The 20,065-nt window shown below is 40.4% G+C and overlaps 2 protein-coding genes across 6 annotated transcripts in view; one reads left to right on the top strand and one right to left on the bottom strand.

Annotated features, from left to right (window-relative positions):
* The window catches only part of RAB27B (RAB27B, member RAS oncogene family), a 118,947-nt gene extending 113,650 nt beyond the window's left edge, over nt 1-5,297 (top strand). For all 4 annotated transcript variants that reach the window (XM_087958625.1, XM_026666353.2, XM_087958627.1 and 1 more), the window contains exon 6: nt 284-5,297. In XM_087958625.1, coding sequence (XP_087814751.1) covers nt 284-473 — 190 coding nt within the window. In that variant the 3' untranslated portion in view covers nt 474-5,297. The remainder of the gene's footprint in view (nt 1-283) is intronic.
* A 2,141-nt stretch (nt 5,298-7,438) lies between these two features.
* Nucleotides 7,439-20,065, bottom strand: part of CCDC68 (coiled-coil domain containing 68) — a 53,769-nt gene continuing 41,142 nt past the window's right edge. For both annotated transcript variants that reach the window (XM_087958623.1, XM_087958624.1), the window contains 4 exons: nt 19,356-19,461; nt 15,628-15,711; nt 14,299-14,375; nt 7,439-8,374 (listed from right to left, as the gene is read on the bottom strand). In XM_087958623.1, coding sequence (XP_087814749.1) covers nt 8,326-8,374; nt 14,299-14,375; nt 15,628-15,711; nt 19,356-19,461 — 316 coding nt within the window. In that variant the 3' untranslated portion in view covers nt 7,439-8,325. The remainder of the gene's footprint in view (nt 8,375-14,298; nt 14,376-15,627; nt 15,712-19,355; nt 19,462-20,065) is intronic.

Genomic DNA, 20,065 nt, shown 5'->3' with positions numbered 1-20,065 from the left:
TTATTTTTTGTTCCTGTTGACGTGAATGATTCTTAAAGTAATCCCCATATGGCTAAGTACTGATGCTAATATAATTTCTTTTTGTGAGAGGGGGAACAGGGATGAGTTCAGCAGACTTGAGGTCCTTTCAGAAAGTGACTTGATATTCTTAACTGTTGAATAAAGTCATTTTGCTTTTGAGGACTAAATGCAAGCTCCCCTTTGAAGGAAAACCTGTAGGTTATTGTTATAACTGTTCTCTCTTGAAATATCTTACCATACTTCTGATGTTTTCCTGCCATAGCATCCCATACTTTGAAACAAGTGCAGCGTCTGGCCAAAATGTGGAGAAAGCTGTGGAGACACTCTTGGACTTAATAATGAAACGAATGGAACAGTGTGTTGACAAGTCTCAGCTCTCTGACACAGCCAATGGTGGAAGTTCAGGAAAACTGATGTCACCTAAATCTGATGAGAAGAAATGTGCTTGTTGACTTGGCCATTCAGGTTGAAGAAAAGGAATGAGAAATCGGAAAGCAACAGAATGACCAAATACTAAATTCAACCTGGAACTCCATGGACCAAATGAGACTACTGTTGTTGTCTTAAGCAAACCTGATTTTTTTTTTCAATGCTGAGAAATCATGCTTCTGCATCCTAACAGGTGTAAACCATCTTCATAGAAAATCCAGAGGCTCTTTTCTTCTTCATACAATAGGCGAGTAAATACAGAAAAATATCTGCTTTGGGGACAGGATCATTGAAATGTTAGGACACACCTTTACAATAAAACAAGGGGTTGTCTTCGTTGGCCTGAGCCATCATTTCTCATATCTCTTTGCCTTCTGTTGTGACCTACATTGTATGTTTGCTAAACAGGTGATGAAAAAACACCCCAAAGAATATATTGTGTGGCTCATTGTAAACATCTTTATGGTTTTGAATACCAAAAAGTTAATTGTTGTTTTATTCAGTTGGCTATTCTCATAAGGTAAGATCTGATTAAAATGGCCATATAGTCATTAGGTGGCATTATACGTAGGTGGACTGTAGAAAAATGTCCATACAATATAGTACAGTGTTGGAAAAGATATAAACCACAAGGTTTGCTCAAAGCTGAAAAGTACAATGTGCCTTGAAATACTTGACCAAGTATTTCATTGGTGGCTCTGAGAGTGATATTCTAATGAAATCCCCTTTCATTGAGAGGTTGTATGTATTTATTAAGTTCTATATAGATACAGTTAACATTTCTAATTAGTTCTAATGTTCTTATTAACACATACTTTATATGTACACAGAAGTTTTATTTTTGCTTTTACTTTACCAGCAGAGCACTTCCTAAACATGAAGCTATGTTCAACGTTGATCTGGAATATTAGCTGTCAAAAGCAAAGACTTGATTAACTATATAACGCCTTTCTGTTACTTCCACCATTTAAAATGAGAAAAGCAGGCAGGGCCAGGAACAAAAAAAAAGGAAGTCCCAATAATAATTTTGTCACAGTAGAAATACCGTTAAATGAAGGATATGTACACTTTAGAGGCAAGCATGATAGGATGATGGTGGGATGATGATGATGATGAACCAAATGCAGCTTTTAAAAGAAAAAAAACAGACATTGTCTTTCTACTATGCACCATTTTTCTGTGATGCCATTTCGGGTTTAAAAGGTCTACTTTTGCAGTTCAGCCATTCCAAAATTGTCTGCAACTCCCCTCCACCATTTTTTAAGTTAAAGAGTTCATTTCACGAGGTTCTTCATGTTACCAACCGAAAGCAAAAGAGTTGTTTCTAATATTAATCACAATGCTCTTCATCAGTCTCTCAGTAATTAAAATACATATTTCTGTTTGCAAAATGTGAGCACATTTCCCAAAAGGAGAAATAATGTAGAGGAATATATTTGTGGTGATACCTTAATTTTCATTTTTTTAATCCAATATTGTGATACCTTCAGTACACTTTTAAATGTTTACCGCTTTTTGTAATCTGTAGAACTCATTTTCAGAAATGGGAAATTACAAAATCCCAAAGGTGTCTTCACTTTTTGCTAGTGTTAATTGCTCAGCACTTATATTGGGAAATACTAATGTTTTTGTCTATGAAATCTGGAGTGTATTTGCTTGAGTTCAGAATGCTTTGCTTGAAATCAAGGGCTGGGGGAATACACTTAACTAGTGTTTCTCAACCTTGGCAACTTTTATGATGTGTGAACTTCAACTCCCAAAATTCCCCAATAAGCATACTGGCTGAGGAATTCTAGGCGTTGGAAGTCCATCTGTCTTAAAAATTGCCAAGATTGAGAAAAAATGCACTTAACTAAGTATAAAAAAATAAGAGATTCTTTATGCATTAGCGTGTATCTTTTTTTTTATATGGCCCTACACTGTGAGGAATATTTCATCTCTTTTTCCTACAATTCTGCCATTTTATAACAAAGATATTTTAGCTTTCCAATGGAAGAAGAGAACAATACATCCTTAATATTTCCCAGCTGTTAATACCTACTCAGTGCTTTCCATTGCATAACAGTAAACAGGATTGTCTGTTGCAAAATTTGGGCATATGGCTGACCTAGTGAAGAATCTCAGCTGACTTGTTGAAAGCTGCCATTCAGAACTTTTCTTACATTTAGTTCAACAGTTTTAGATCTTCTGGCTTTGTAAATCTGATCTGGAGGCACGAATATATTCCAGTTGTATTCCAATCTCTCACACTACCTTACATATATTTTGTTATTTACTACCTTGGAGTAGCAACTTAAGAACTCAAAGCTACTCCTAAGGCACAATTATCGTTGGGCATCAACGATAATTGCAATCACGTGCTGGGTTATCTATTAGCATTCCTACAAGATCTGCCCATGCTTCTGTCTCGGCGTAATACCCACGAGTGAATGTTTTATGCATGCATGTTAAAACTTTTGATATTGTGTACACAGAATATTCCCTGGCATTAAGTAAGGCCAAATAGCTGTTGGTTTTGTAGCTGTCATTATGCACACCTGAACTCCTGCATGCATAAAATGTAAATGTTTATAGGGAACATTTATGAGCACAATGTTGAATCCACAAGAACATGTTGACTTCCCAGATCGGCATTATATCATCTCATTTAATAGCCTTTGGAATTGGCTTGATGCAACTAAAAACTTGCCAAGATGGCAATACTGGAATCCATCTTGCATTTTCAATATAAACCCAAAATAAGTTCCTTATCACATCCTTCATTATCTTTCTTTCCTTCATTATCTTTCTTTTATGGCCCTATTTCATCAAGGAGATCAGGAGATATATATATATAGTATATTGATACCAAATATATTGGTGTAGGTTATGTTGCATATTGTAGTTCATAACTGGCACCTCATCAAAGTAATCCTACATATAATTGAGTATTGAGGAATAATTGTAATGACAACACGTTATGCTACTTTTTCCAGTCTTCCTTTTGACTCCTTTCGAGACATGGTATGAAATTCCCTCTTCTGACTTGGTTTCATGAATATCTGAATCAAAATATTGGATGTATGTATGATTAATATACCCATAGCTGTTCACTGCTTATACCCTGTAGTCCAAAAGTATTCAGATGTAATGAGCCAAGTTCTCAAGTGCTTCTGTTGTGCCTTTGATCATCCACAAAGCACACTGAGTCAACAATTATTTTCATAAACCATATATAATTGTTGAGGGGAAAAAATCGAGATAACTGTTAGTTCCATGTAATCATTTTTGCCTGTCTTTATCGACAACCATTGGCATTACATTACAGCAGCTCATACTGCACACAGCTTGATTTCTATGACAGGATCTATGTTTGCTTCATTAACGTCTCTGAGGAGCAAACTTGTCCGATGAAATGCACACGATGTCCCTAATAATTACTGTCCATGGGATAAATCAATATATATTTAAGAGAAGGTTGTCCTGTCACTGAAAATACATTTCTGTACTTGCCCAGCAGCCTCTTAACAAAAGTCTTCTCTACCAAGATTTACATCGTGTCCAAACAAGCCATTTAGCTCCTGTTTTGTTATGAAAATCCACCTTCCCCAATACAGTTAAGTGTTCTGTAGTCTGGTATTACACTGAAACTGTTCAGCCTTGTTGGTTTCTTCCTCCAGTCCAACTGAGGCAGAATTGGATAGTGTCCCTCAAGGTCAATTTCCTAGATCTGCCCTTGAAGTTCAAGGTTAGAAATCAGGAGGAGTTTGGCTACCATAGATTAACATGGCTCTCCCCCGACAACATCCTCAAAAGTTGGAAGGAATTCTGCCATGTTTTCCTTTCTCTAAAATAAATGCTTGATAGCAGCTCTTCTAAAGGCCAAACTAAACGTATCCCTAATCACGTGGTTATGGCTGATACAAAGGGGATTAATAGGGGGAAAGAAAAGTTATCACAAAAGGAAGCACCATTGCAATCACATTCTCAGAAGGGGTGAAGTTGTGCAGTCTGTCTTATGCTGTCTGTTGTTAAATATTCAGGTGTTCTTAACTATAGCTCTCCTCAACTCAGACCATTTAGCACAGGGCTGGCTCTCCAATCTTGGCCATTTTAAGACTTGTGGACTTCAGGTCCACAAGTCGTAAAGTTGCCAAGCTTGGAGATCTCTGATTTAGCACAAAGTCTTTTATGAGATATTTCTTAAGAAACATGGACCCGTCTTCTTCTTACACTTACAAAGACCCTGCCTGAAGCTCTGCTAAACTTGATTCCACACCAACTTTTAAATCAAGAAGCTTCTCGAATCTTAAACTAACTGCCTTCTCTCTATCCTGCAGTGGGATTTTCATTGTATATAACTGTATAATTCAAGGTACCTTTATGTATTTCTCACAAATATATTTATTGAAATTGTTCTTTTCAGATTTTGATTCAACACTAAGAGCCTCCTGAACCATCAGTTGCTTTTCACCCCCTTTGGCTTTTTTTTTTGCTTTTAGTGTGCCCTTAACTTAGATAACTCTGAGCATGTTTTCTGTTAATCTTTGAGACGGTTCTGTAGAAATTAAAGATTTACATTCTTTGGGCTAAGTGTTTGAATTATCTCTCTCTGGATGGACTGCACTGCCAGCCTAGCAGCACCAGTCATTAACCGTGTTGTATTACTACTACTATGCTGTGGCTTTTCAGTGATATATAAATATGTATTTATATGTGTGCACGTGTGCGTGAGTACACACATATACGTACATACTATCAGACTGTATCCATTGGTGTCTGGGTTTGTACAATATGGCTAAGGAATGTAATTCTGTAGTTTTGTTTCTGCACTGTTCTTTTGAAATTAAAAACTATTCATTTTTAAAGCAGCTGTGGATTATTGTCTTGAAGAGCAAACATGATCTAACGCAGTGGTCCCCAAACTTTTTCAGTCCATCACCCCCTTGGTGCTACAAACTCATCCTTGGTGCCCCCCACCCAGGGGTGGGATTCAAATTTCTGTGGGCATGGCCTAATTTGAGGGTGTGGCTTGCTGGTCACGTGACTGGGTGGCCGTGACTTGCTGCCTGGGTGTGGCTTGCTGGTCACATGACTGGGTAAGTGTTTGGTGGTCATGTGACTGGATGGGTGTGGCCAGGTGACTGGAAAACCAAATAAAAGTGGTCCTCACTTAATGGCCGGTTGTTTAGCAAGTGTTCTAATTTATGACCCCATGGCTACTTGACCTATTTTTGGAGTTTTGACAGCCATGAATGTGAATGTGCAGTGAATCACTGCAGTTGTTAAATGAGAAACACGGTCGTTAAGTCAATCTGGTGTCCTCATTGACTTTGCTTGTCAGAATGTCACAAAAGGGGATCACATGACCCTGGGACACCGCAACCGTCATAAATATGAACCAGTTTGTCAAGCATCCAGTTGTAAATCATATGAACGTGGGGATACTGCAATGGTCATAATGGTGAAAAACGATCATAAGTCACTGTTTTCACTGCCATTGTAACTTTGAACGGTCACTAAATGAACTGTTGTAAGTCAAGGACTACCTGTATACCCAACCTCTGCAGGATCCGGGCTTTATTTAACCCTTATGTTGTTTATTTGTACATTTTTATCTTGCTTTTTTGCCGTATAAGTGATGGTGAACCTTTTTGTTGTGGTGTGCCGAAAGCGTGTGTGCGCTGGTACTACAATGCAATGCGCCCCGTCCCCCATGCGCATGCGTATGCAACACCCCTCCCCCGCTCCCTTATCTGCACTGCACATGCCCACACCTCCCAGCTGATTTTCAGCCCGTTTGAGACCTTTTTTGGCCTCCCAGAGGCTCGAGGGAAGCCTCTGCAGCCTTTGGAGGCCGAAAAACAGGACCGTTTCATCACTTCTGGTTTCGTCACTTGTGGTATTTCCGGAAGGCCCATTTTTTGCCTTCCCCGAGGCTGCAGAGACTTCCCTTGGGCCCCTGGGAGATCGAAAAAGGCCTCAAATGGGCTGAAAAACATCTGGGAGGCGCTCACATGTGCAGTGCAGGTAAATTTGGCTGGGGCTCATATGCCCACACAAATGGCTCTGCGTGCCACCTGTGGCACTCGTGCCATAGGTTCGCCATCACGGCCATATAAGATTGGAACTTTCCAGCTTGGTGGCTTGGTAGTAGGGGAAGGGAGATAGTTCTGTGTGAGCGGTAGGCGCGTGCGCAAGGATGCGCAGCGCCATTTGCATAAGTAGTGGGCGCTTATCAGATTTTCCGGTTGCTCAAGTGTAGGGAGCAAGAAAGCAGCAAATACCCCCAAATAGGCACACATTTAAGGCAGAAAGACTAATGCAGCTGCGCCCTGAAGGGAGTGGCGAGTGCTCTGTGGTGAGCCCCGCCTTGGAAAACATGATGTTTTTGAGAAAGTGAAGAGAGAAGGTTGGAATGAAACAGAGAAGAAAGAAGTTCATTGCATTCCTGACTCATTCCCAGGAATCCAGGTAATCAAATCATGGTTACACTCATTACACTGACAAGGTTGCCTTCAGCTACATTCATAGTTTTTATCCACAATGTACACAAGCACCTTTATGGTCTTGTGTCTTAAATAATGGATTGAACATTGTACCAGTTATTTATTTTGCTACAGTGCAAAAGATGGTCCAGCCGGATTTAAGCATAAATCTCGCTGTGGGCCAAAGAACCACCAACTTTACCTTTCATTATCACACTGGCCACTGGCCTTGAGATTTTTAGATGCCGTTCTTATCCTGATAACTATACCACTGAGCTTTTTTGGTTTCATGGTGTTGAGATTGTCCATTTCGTCATTACGTTTTGACAGTCTTGGCAAGCAGATCTTGAAAGGTAATCTGAGGATGTTATCATCATTATAGATAAATAAATAATTTATTCATTTAATTATGGGGAAACTTGCTCTTGCGCTGTCATAAAACAGGGCCTAGCCAAATGTACGATCTGTTTATGAAAGATATATATCTCTCTATATATATCCACTGCTTGATGAACGCCTTAGAAGAGCTCAATGCACAACACTTACATTTTAGCTATTCTAAATCATGACACAGGGATGGCTTCAGGACTGTGGCTTCTCTGTGCTTAGAGGCCCTTCCCAGAGGTGTTTTACTTCCTTCAGAAACATCATTTGTAAAATTATCATTTTACACAACAACGTGATAGTTTGCCAGATTCAAAAACACTAAGGAGAGTGTGTGGGAATGCTGCAAAGAGGTATCTCCGTTCAAGGTTTTCTAAGGCTCGCTTTACTTATAATTCTCCATAAAATATAATACTAAGAGCTGCAATTTGGTGTGATGAGAGGTTGTTTTTTTTCTGTTAGATTGATGCAATCTCCACACAAGTGCACATTCATCTTCTTTCTTTCTCTCGCCTGGTATCCATAATCAGGAAGAGAGAATTCTCACAAAACTAATATTAGTCAGTTGTGGATCAGCTGAACGACATATTAGAGCTCCACATCATATATTTAATCCAGATGCCTTAGTCCACCATAATATTCTTCAGTGTAGATTCAGATGCACGTTACAGAACTTGCAGGAAGTAATTGGTCCTTATGAATTAATGAGCTCTGAAGCCAATCCATTTCCATCACTGGTAGGAACAACCACAGTGCCTCTAATAATGGGCCAATAGATGACTAAAAATGGTCTATCTCCTTCCAATATGTCCCAGCCTCCTGGATGTCTTCTGTCACATCTGAATTTACTTCTTCCCTTAAGAAGACCATCTTGAGATTCCATTCATTAACTCAAAAGATGAAATTTGTTAGGTGACGCCGAAGTGCTGGTAAATCCAATGGAAATGCATAGAAAAGTTATTCTGGAAAGAGATAACCATCCTTTTAGTGGATCTGAGGAAGCTTCAGACCTCGTAGGAATAGGTCAATTGCGTAGTCTGGATATTACAATATACGGCAAGTTCTCATCACTCCTGGAACAAGACAGAGAAACTTTTAATTGAGCAAGATATCATTTTGAGAAGTAGAGCTTAGATCAGGGGTATCAAGCTTAATTTCATTGAGGGCTGCATCACGGTTGTGTTTGACCTCGGGGGACTGGGGTAGGTGTGGCTAGAGAGGGCATGGCCAGCTCTATGTCACTCATGTTGGGCATGCCTGTGGTGGCTTGAGCGTTCTGCCAGCAAAAACAGGCTCCCAAGCTCCGTTTTCAGCTGCAACAGCCTCCTGCAACCCTCAGTCAGCAAAAACGGAGCTTGGGAGGGTTGCATGTGGCCATTGCGAGCTCCATTTTCAGCTATGACAGCTCCCTGCAACCCTCTGCCAGTGAAAATGGAGCTCGGGAGGACTGCATACGTCCCTCCTGACCTCCATTTTTTTTCTGGCACAGGCCCCAGGAGCTGGTCTTTCACTGTTTCCACGATGGCCCTGTGGGCCAGATCTAGGCACCCCGTGGGCCAGATCCCACGGGCCTTGAGTTTGACACCCCTGGTTTAGATTGTGGAAATTAATCCTGTATTGACACTATTTGAAAACTCTGGAAGAAGGAGTTATTAAAGATATCCTAAGAACTATGTTAGATTAGCCATTGTGAGGTTCAGTTGATTTAGCTTAGTTGTGTCATAAAGATTAACAAGGAAGCACAGTGACAATACCTGTCTCTTGATATAAATAAAGATTGCAATACAGAAATCTGTTCCAAATGCAAAACACAAGCAGAGGAGTTTCAGTTTCAGTTTCAGAGCACTAAGCAGCTTTAGTACAGAATAGTTGAGCTAAGCCATGCCCAGGCTCCTTGCTGTCTTCTTCTTGCTTACACAGCAAATACTATTTCAGTTTCCAAACAGCCCTCAACTCTCTCACACACTGACCAGAGGCTAGCCAGATGAATACCGATGGATGCTGGTAGGCAGAGGCAGAATTTTTCCCCCCTTATTTTCCTCCCCAAAAACTAAGCCCAACCACATCATTTTGTACCAAAGCATGGGTATCAAGCTAGTAATTAATATATTACTTGTTAAGACTATCCTTTCCCAATCTAAACCCTTTTGAAAGTCTATCTTCTGGACTGTTAGCTATTCCTGCCAGCTTGGTGTCATCTGCAAATAGAATAGAATAGATCTAGGCACCCCATGGGCCAGATCCCGCGGGCCTTGAGTTTGACACCCCTGCTTTAGATTGTGGAAATTAATCCTGTATTGACACTATTTGAAAACTCTGGAAGAAGGAGTTATTTCGGAGATCCTAAGAACTGTGTTAGTTTAGCCATTGTCAGGTTCAGTTGATTTAGCTTAGTTGCGTCATAAAGATTAACCAGGAAGCACAGTGACAATATCTGTCTCGATATAAATAAAGATTGCAATACAGTGGTATTATTTGGTTCTCATCATTAATTGGTTCGGGGAGATGCAATGAGTACTAAAAACAGTGAGTACCAAAGAATTTTCCCCCATAAAGAACAATATAGTGAATTACAAGTTCTCACCAACAAGTTCAACCTTGTGCGTTGAGTACCAAACAAACAAGTACTGGGACAAAAGTGTCATGTCAAAATGCACTGAGTACCAAATTTGATGAGTTTCAAAGAGTTGAATACCAAGGTACCACTGTAGTCTGAAAAATGTTTCTTTAAGTGAAAGGTGAACCAGTCTACATGGCAAATAAATTCCAAAGAACTTAGAATTTTAACATGCTCTGTTACTTCATATTTTGTTAGTGATTTTTTTTTAGTTCAGCAATAAAGTAGATCTGAAGTTTAACTTGTCTTGTATAGATCCAACTTCATGACTATTGTTTTCACTCAATAAATAAATTCATGCAATACATTATACTATGTTACATTTAACCATGGTTCTCGGAATAAGCAATAACTATTGATTGGGTACACACAACATATCAACTCCAAAATATCAACCAAACCAGCATTATGGCACATCTAAATCTAAACCATAATTTTTTAAAAAGTATTATTTTTCCCGAACATTTTAAAAGGAAAATAGAGAAACAAAACCAGAAAAGAAGCATTGTGCTGTAAACCTATGAGCAAAATTATAGTCCAAACATGGTTCCTATATGAGATTAAATTTTGTATAAAATTTGTTCTTCAAATAGAAATTTTAGACTTCTAAGTACTTTCCTACAAGTCCATTAATTTTATAGAAAGAATTGTACACGCTTTTTTGTTAAAGGTAGCTGTTAATGTATTACATTAACATACACACAGCCTTTGATAATATTCAGTCAAAAGCTGACAGGTTGAAAAGGGAATTCAACTTTTAGAAATCTTTCTAAAAAATCATTTTGAAGCAGGACATTAAAGTAGCAAACAACATTTTGAAAAATTCAAACCAAATTACTATATCTTTGGCTCCACCTTCTGGAGAATCTGCACATTGCAAAAGTTTAGTCTTTCGGTTGATTCATAGAGCAAAAATTTTTCCAGCTAATTCATAGGAAAAAAACTGAGCTCTATATATCCTGTCAACAACTCCATTGTCTAGCCCAGCTCGTGGAATTTTTCATACACAACCTGTAGCACAAGAAGTTCAGCTTGTACATTGGCTGCTGAAATCCAACAAGCTTAACCAGGTCGGGGGGCTTCATTTGTACACCATGCTAACCTAGGATTGTTTTAATCTCAGGATTTAAAAACTTTGTGGGAACGGGTTGATTATCTTATAATCCAATGTATCATGTTAACCATACAATGAGTTAAATTAGTAACCAAGTTTAGGATCATAGATAAAAATAGTTATTGCCTTCCAAAAGTTATTAACTATCTATATAAAAGTGAAATAACCAATCACGTATCATCACAAAATCTCCAGAACCGTAAAGCCTACAAACTTGAAATTTGGCTTCTAAGTGCTCACTAAGAAAGGATTTTTTGAAATGACCATCAGAGCATTAGTATTTCATATATTATTATGATTATTAACATGCTCTGATGCTAAGGAGTTCTACTCCCCCTCCCTAGCTGAAAAGAAATCTGTTCCAAATGCAAAACACAAGCAGAGGAGAGGAGTTTCAGTTTCAGAGCACTAAGCAGCTTTAGTACAGAATAGTTGAGCTAAGCCATGCCCAGGCTCCTTGCTGTCTCCTTCTTGCTCACACAGCAAATACTATTTCAGTTTCCAAACAGCCCTCAACTCTCTCACACATTGACAAGAGGCTAGCCAGATGAATACCGATGGATGCTGGTAGGCAGAGGCAGAATTTTTTCCCCCTGATTTTCCTCCCCAAAAACTAAGCCCAACCACATCGTTTCATAGTGAAGCATGGGTATCAAGCTAGTAATTAATATATTACTTGTTAAGACTATCCTTTCCCAATCTAAACCCTTTTGAAAGCCTATCTTCCGGACTGTTGGCTATTCCTGCCAGCTTGGTGTCATCTGCAAATAGAATAGAACAGAACAGAACAGAACAGAATAGAATTCTTTATTGGCCAAGTGTGATTGGACACACAAGGAATTTGTCTTGGTGCAAATGCTCTCAGTGTGCATAAAAGAAAAGATACCGTATTTCTCATAAAATAAGGCCGGGTCTTATATTTTTTTGAGCCCCGAAAAAACGGCTAGGCCGTCTTTTTTGGGGGTGACTTAATTCCCCCCCTTTCATCCTCATCTAGAGCGCCCTGTGGGCAGCCTCACCACCAGCCGCTCCTAATGGGTGATCATGGCGAAGCGCAGCAAGCTCCCTACTCCCACCAAACACCTTTGCTGCAGACCCAAGACCTTTGGCACCCGCCGCTGTTGCTTTCCCTTCTGCCCATTCCGCCGCCACGTTTGGAGCTGCCACTTCCATGTTTGGAGCTGCCGCCGTGTTTGCAACGGCAGCGGCGCTCCAAATGGCGGTGGTGTTCCAAACAGCGGCAGTGCTCCAAACACGGAAGCGGCAGCTCCAAATGTGGCGGCGGTGCTCCAAATGGCGGCGGCACCCAAACAGCGGCAGCTCCAAACATGGAATGTGGCAGCTCCAAATGTGGCGGCGGCACTCCAAACGGCAGCGGCAGCTCCAAACACGGAAGCGGCAGCTCCAAACGTGGCGGCGGTGCTCCAAATGGCGGCAGCACTCCAAACGGCGGCGGCAGCTCCAGACATGGAAGTGGCAGCTCCAAACGTGGCGGCGGAATGGGCAGAAGGGAAAGCAACAGCGGCAGGTGCCAAAGGTCTTGGGTCTGCAGGAAAGGTGTTTGGTGGGAGTAGGGAGCTCTGTGCGCTTCACCATGATCACCCGTTAGGAGCGGCTGGTGGCGAGGAATTGCTGCCCACGGGGCGCTCCTAACGGCAAGTCCCCCCACCGTTCCCCCCATTTTGCATGTTTTGAACTAGGCCTAAATTTGGGAGGAGGGGCTTAATTTGAATTTATGCCTAGAAAACATGCTGGGTCTTCCTATTGGTGGAGACCGTATTGTTGGAGAAACACGGTACATTTGTCAAGAGTCAAGAATCATAAGGTACAACACTTAATAATGGTCAAAGGGTACAATAAGCAATCAAATCATACTAGGAAACAAATAAAACAATAAAAATTGTAAAGATACAAGCAACATGGTTATAGTCATAAGAGGAAGAAATAGGTACTAGAAAGGATGAGAGGAATAATAGTAATAATACAATCTTAGTAAATAAGCTGACAGTGTTGTGGGAATTAGTTGTTTAGCAGAGTTTCCTGTCTATCCCCTCATCCAAATTATTGATGAAGATGCTAAAGACTACTGGGCCTAAAACAGATCCTTGGGGTACCCCACTGCTTGGGGTACCTCTACTTCCTTCCATGTAGATGCAGTTGCATTGAGGACTACATGTTGACTGCGGTTGGTTAGTCAGTTAATGAATCCATTTGTTGGTGGTGCTGTCTAACCCACATTTTTCTATTTTATCAAGTAGTAGGTTGCGGTCTACTTTATCAAATGCTTTACTGAAGTCCAAATAGATAATAACCACAACACTCCTTTGGTCCTGGGGTCTCCAACCTTGGCAACTTTAAGACTTGTGGACTTCAACTCCAAGAATTCCTCAGCCAGGAATTCTGGGAATTGAAGTCCACAAGTGTTAAAGTTGTCAAGGTTGGAGACCCCTGCTCTGGCCCACCAATTTTGTCACTTTGTTAAAGAATGCAGTAAGATTTGTCTGGCATGATCTGTTCTTGATAAATCCATGTTGAAGCTTTGAAAATTTTCAGACATTTTTTGGCAGGGTTGGGAGAAAAGAAAGAAGCCCACATAGCACAATTGAGAAAGTCCAGAAATATTTCACAAGAAGAGTTCTCCACTCCTCCACTCGCTGTAGAATACCTTATGCCACCAGACTTGAAATTCTAGAACTAGAAAACCTTGAATTACGCCGTCTTCGGTCTGATTTAAGCATGGTATATAAAATCATACATTGCAATGTCCTACCTGTCAATGAATACTTCAGCTTCAACCATAACAACACAAGAGCACACAATAGATACAAACTCAATGTTAACCGCACCAAACTTGATTGCAGGAAATATGACTTCAGCAATAGAGTGGTCAATGTCTGGAATACTCTACCCGACTCTGTAGTTTCTTCCCCAAACCCCAAAAACTTTAACCTTAAACTGTCTACTATTGACCTCACCCCTTTCCTAAGAGGTCTGTAGGGGGCGTGCATAAGCGCACCAACGTGCCTACCGTCCCTGTCCTATTGTTTCTCTTATTCTTCTTTTATTTTTCTTATACGTACCCATTTCATGTATTCACAACTATGTATTCACTTATACTTATTATCTTGTAAACAATTGGCAAATCAAATAAATAAATAAATAAATAAATAAATAAATAAATAAATGCTGATGTTTAGTCTTTCAAATCAAAAGAATTTTAGCATTTCCAAAGATGTAATTGTTAAACCACCATAAAAATAACGTACCTTGTGCAAACAGCTTTGGAGATTTTTGGTTTTGATTGGCTCTTGTAGAATTCCACTTGACACTTCAGTTCCTTGTTCTAGAAATTATATAAATATATACATCATATGAACCTCAAATATTAACACAGATCGATGCTCAGCTTTTTTGCCTGCATGTTCTATAGCAGTGGTGGCTAACCTTTCTGGGCTCCTGTGTGAAAAATTCCATGCGCTTGCATGCTCTCACTCACATGCCAGCACCCAGAAGGCAAGCGTGCCCCCCCATGTCCCCTACGCATGCGCGCACAATCCTCCCACTCACCCACGATGCCCCCTTACCTGCACTGCACCTCACAGCTGATTTTCGGCCAGTTTGAGGCCCTTTTCAGCCTCCCAAAGGCTTGAGGAAGGCTTCTGCAGGCTTCTACAAGCTTTGTAGGCTGAAATCTAGCCCCGTTTTGTCACTTCCTGTTTTTCTGAAAATACCGGAAGTGATGAAACGGGGCTAGATTTCAGCCTACAAAGCTTGTAGAAGCTTGCAGAAGCCTTCCTCAAGACTTTTGAAGGCCAAAAAGGCCTCAAACCAGCCGAAAATCAGCTGTGAGGCATGCACATGCGCAGTGAGGTAAGTTTGTTTGAAGCTCGTGTGCTGGCACAAATGGCTCTGCCTGCCACCTGTGGCATGCATGCCATAGGTTCGCCATCATGGTTCTATAGGATACCAGCAAATTGCAACTAACTAAAAAGATGGGATAAACACAGGTAGTCCTCAACTTACAACAGTTCATTTAGTGACTGTTCAAAGTTTCAACATCACTGAAAAAAGTGAGTCATGACAGTGTTTCACACTTACAACCATTGAAGCATCACCTTGGTGACAGGATCAAAATTCAGATGCTTGGCAACTGGCTCATATTTATGACGGTTGCAGTGTCCCGGGGTTATTTTGTGACCTTCTGACAAGCAAAGTGGGGAAACCAGTTTCACTTCACAACCGTGTTACAAATTTACCAACTGCAGTGATTCACTTAATAACAGCATTTATGTGGCAAGGAAAGTCGTAAAGTGGAACAAAACTCACTTAACAAATGTTTCACTTAGCAACAGAAATGTTCTGTTCAACTGTGGTCTTAATTTGAGGACTACCTGTAGAAATGCCTCATAAATGTCATCACAAGACAGGCACCCTTTATTTGGAGTAGCTTACATCCTGCAGCAACAATACCTTTAACACCATCACACAACATTTGACTATTCCAGGTCCTTGATAGGTGGATAAAAATGGCAAATCCAGTCTAAAGATCTGGCTGACGGCCTGCCGAACCATAATAGTAATAATAATAACTTTACCTTTACTTGAAGCACTGCTACCTGGTCTTTTAAGTTTTCTATTCTTTCATCCTGATATTTCAGTTCATTATTCAGCCCCTCGATCTAAAACAATGTGGAAAAATTATTTAGCAGCAAAATTTGCTAGAGGCAACTTCGAAGTCCATGCCTTCAAAATTCATGAGATTATTTCACAGCAGGAACCACTCCAGAGTAATATTTCACATTGCCAGAATTATATATACATATACATATACATATACATATACATATACATATACCAGATGATCGGCGTATAACACGCACTTTTTTCCCCTGAAAATAGGGGGCAAATGATGTATGCGTGTTATACGCCGATATAATGTTAAGAAGCCTTCGGTGAATGCTGCTGGGATCGGGATCAAGGACACAAATGAAAGAAGGGGAGGGAGGAAGCAACCGAAGCCTGTCCTTCTCTCTGGGTCAGCTCTCTCAGTCGCTCTCTCGCTCCTCCACCAGCACAGGAAGAAACTGCTTCAAAGAAGCGGGGGCTTTTCCTGTCGCCGCAGCTTCCCTGAAGCGCCCGTTTCCCCCCACCCCCACCCCGTCCGCCCGCCCGCCCGCCCGCAGTGCTCGCTTCTGCCTGCCTGCCTGCCTTCGTTAATGGTTGAATCGGAACAGCTTCGCTGAGTAAAAGAGGCGAATAGTTATTATTCTCAGCCGAAGCTGCTCCCAAACAACCAGAAACTAAGGCAGGCAGGCAGGCAGGCAGAATGGGACACTGTGGATTGAAGCGCGCGCGGGTGGGAGTGGGGGTGAAATTTCCCTCTTAAAATGAAGATGCGTGTTATACGCCTGTGCGTGTTATACGCCGATAAATACGGTACATATACATATACATATACATATACATATACATATACATATACATATATATATTTCAGGCTTGTGCTTTCGGCTTCATGCCAGTGTAAGCAGTGTGTGATCGGAGCTGCCGTCTCTCTATAAATACTGGTGGTGGGGGCTGGTGTGCTGGGCTGGTTAGGCTGCGCTGCTGCATCACACAACCCATTACCCAAGCCGTTACTACACAGGAGGCTAATGGAAAAGAGATCAAAACACAAACGACCCAGGAGATTACAACACAGGACCCAGGATACCACAACAAAAGAACTCGCAAGCCCATCACACAAACCATTACCCAAGCCGTTAAAACACAAGAGGCTAATGGAAAAAAGATCACTACAAAACAAACGACCCAGGAGATTACAGCACAAGATCCAGGATATCTCCACAACAAAACTCACAAGGCCATCACACAGCCCATTATACCAACATCAACTCCATCAACTAATCAAGAGGCAGCAGCGCAGCCAACCAGCCCAGCACACCAGCCCCCCCACCAGTATTTATAGAGAGATGGCAGCTCCGATCACACACTGCTTGCACTGGCATGAAGCCGAAAGCACCAGCCTGAGGATGGCGAGTGGGACCTCACCGAAACGTCGCCAAGATACTCTTAATCTTACACGGGAAAAGACCTGAACACATCTAGACCTACATACCTGTACCCGTGAAAATCTACAAAAACATATATACACACAGCTATATATGTGTGTGTTTGTGTGTGTGTGTGTGTGTGTGTGTGTGTATTCAGCTTTGTTCGGATATTTTCCCACGTCATTATAGGTGTGCTTTTAAAGTTGTAGCAACGTTTCGGCAGAATCTCATCTGCCATCATCAGGCTTCTGTATAGTGTTCGTCTGTGAGTCAGACTTTCATAGCCGTTTCTGTTTTGTGAAAGTCTGACTCACAGACGAACACAAATACACAAGCCTGATGATGGCAGATGAGATTCTGCCGAAACGTTGCTACAACTTTAAAAGCACAACTATAATGATGTGGGAAAATACCCGAACAAAGCTGAATACCATACATATAAATACCCGCAAAAACCTAAGAAAACATATATATAATTCTGGCAATGTGAAATATTACTACGGAGTGGTATATGTGTATGTATGTATGTATGTATGTATGTATGTATGTATGTATTTACCAAAGTCTGAAGAATGATGTACTATAGAATCATATCGTTTACAATCAAAAGTATTTTCAGATTTATCTAGAATTATAGGCAGTCCTCAGCATATAACCTTATGGAGCCAGCCCAATACAGTTGTGACAGTAGTAAAACAAAGTAAGTCATGTGGCAAATCTGATTTTACAACGTTTTTTGGTAGTGGTCATTAAATAAACCAATGGGTGCGCTATGGACATCATTTTACCAAAAAACAGAAGTGCTATCACATGACCGAGGAATGCTGCAAATGCAGTAAATATGACCAAAGTTGCTAAGCATCTGAAATTTGGTCACATGACTGAGGAGGGAACCCTCAGTCAAATCCAGATCGTAAGTCCTATTTTTGGGTCCATTATAACTTCGAACCCTAACTAGTCATACATAAGCTGAGGACTACCTCTATATCAAACACAATAGGTTGCCTCAAATGCCTTAAAATAATATGGAAGTGGGCTTCCTCTTAAGTCATCTTTGAACTTTGAACATACAAGTGTTAGATAGCTACTCGCATTGCCATATTTGTTCAACACTACTACATTATTGCTTTTATCATTAATATCTGTATGCTGCCTGCAGTTTACTGAGGCAACAAATAAACGGAATAAATAAACATTTGTTATGTAATTGATTTTAAATCTTATTTTTTCAAAACTGAATGAAAAATAACAGGTTTATGTTCCACCTTTTCTCCTCAGCTCAAGGTGTTTTTATATAAACCCCTTCATTTTTTCTCTCACAGAAAGAACCACTTTGTGACAGAGAATAATTGGTCCATAGTCACATGAGGATGAAAAGTTTGACAACTACAAGACATTATCCTTCTAAAAAAACAGCTAAAAAACAGCTACAATTTGGCACATTATAATTTTTGCCAACAATTTTCACTTAGTTGCTCCTTTGGATGGTGAGTGTGTACATGTGAGTGGGTGGGTGTGTTTTTGAGAAAAAAATATACAGATGTGTATTAAAAATATAAAAAAGGAAAGACTAAAACTTTTGACTTTAGTTTTAATATTCATAATGAACTGCCTATATATGATTAGAGATATAACTTTTCTCTTTGCTTCTTGAGCTTTCATGATTTTTATCTTCAAAAGTGCCCCTTTTTCTGTTTTTATATTTTTCTGTATCTTGTCCAATGATTAATTGGATAACTGTTTCTCCCAAATAGCTGCATCTCAAATATTTGAGACAGATATGCAGTTAATTGTGTTAATTAATGAGATAGTTATACAATATTACATAGCACAACAGCAGGAGCTATTTAAAAATTAGACTACATTAATCCTATATTGTGATGTAACAGGTGTACATGTATGTATAATAAGTATTATATTTCAACATAACTTTTAAATATAAATGCATGACTGCAATACATGAATAGATTTGCTCATATTCAAATCAAAAGCAATAATAGTCTGATTGAAGGGTTTTAATTGATTAATGGCCAAATAATTGGAAATATTAACAGAAAACTATCCTGTGAAAAGGAAGAATTGTATAATGGTTACAATATCTCCCTTTTCAGTTCCTATATGTTGAAGGGAGGGGTCTTCTGTAAATCTGCTAATCCCCCTTATTTCTCAGTCCTTCCTTCTCACACATACATGAAGATGATTTCACCACATGGTGACCTAAACTCAGAGAATGGCTTGGCTCCTAGGATATTGAAATAGATGATTCAAACCTGGTGAATTAGATTGTGCAAATGTTGGTGCTGAGAATGGATCACATGATCCAGGTGAGTAATTTGCTCCTGAAGAACACACATCTCTGACTGAACTTTTACACAGCTGGAACAAATGAGAAAGAGAAATCAGCTAATGCATGCACTGGAAAAGCATCAAAGGAAGAAAGGTGAAGACTAATTGGAATAAAGCCACTGAGAAAATTTGCATGAACTTTATGGAAGATGGACACTTTCCTATTGACCAAATGGGCAAATGTCGATGAAATGTTCATGTTAAGAATCAAAGAATAAACCATTGCATGTCTTCATGACTATCAGGCAGCCAGATTTGTTCCCTCTTCCTTCATCTCCCCTGAGTCACACCAGTCTTCTCTAGATAAGCATAACGTCACCCCTGCTGCTCCATTTAAGTTCTAAATTTGCAATTGGTTAATGTGATTGCATTATGTGCAACTACTTAAGTTTCCCTGAAAATAAGACTGGGTCTTATTTTCTTTTGGGACCCAAGATAAGCACTAGGGCTTATTTTGGGGTGGGGGTGTCTTATTTTTTCCCATATACAGGAGGCCCACTTCTTCTGCTTCCTCCCAGCTGGGCAGGAGGCTGCGCAGTGTACCAGTGCCACCACCGCAAGGCAGGGAAGGTGGAGCTGCTCCGTGTGCCCCAAACCTGGCTCCCGCAGGCAGGCTATCCATGCCCCAACACCT

This window comes from Notechis scutatus, chromosome 2 (genome assembly GCF_049901735.1).
Source record: "Notechis scutatus isolate UNSWTSFEM ecotype Mainland chromosome 2, rNotScu1.2, whole genome shotgun sequence".
NCBI classification, from domain to species: domain Eukaryota; kingdom Metazoa; phylum Chordata; class Lepidosauria; order Squamata; family Elapidae; genus Notechis; species Notechis scutatus.
Note: the sequence above shows the minus strand (reverse complement) of the source record. Positions and strands in the feature narration are given on the sequence as shown.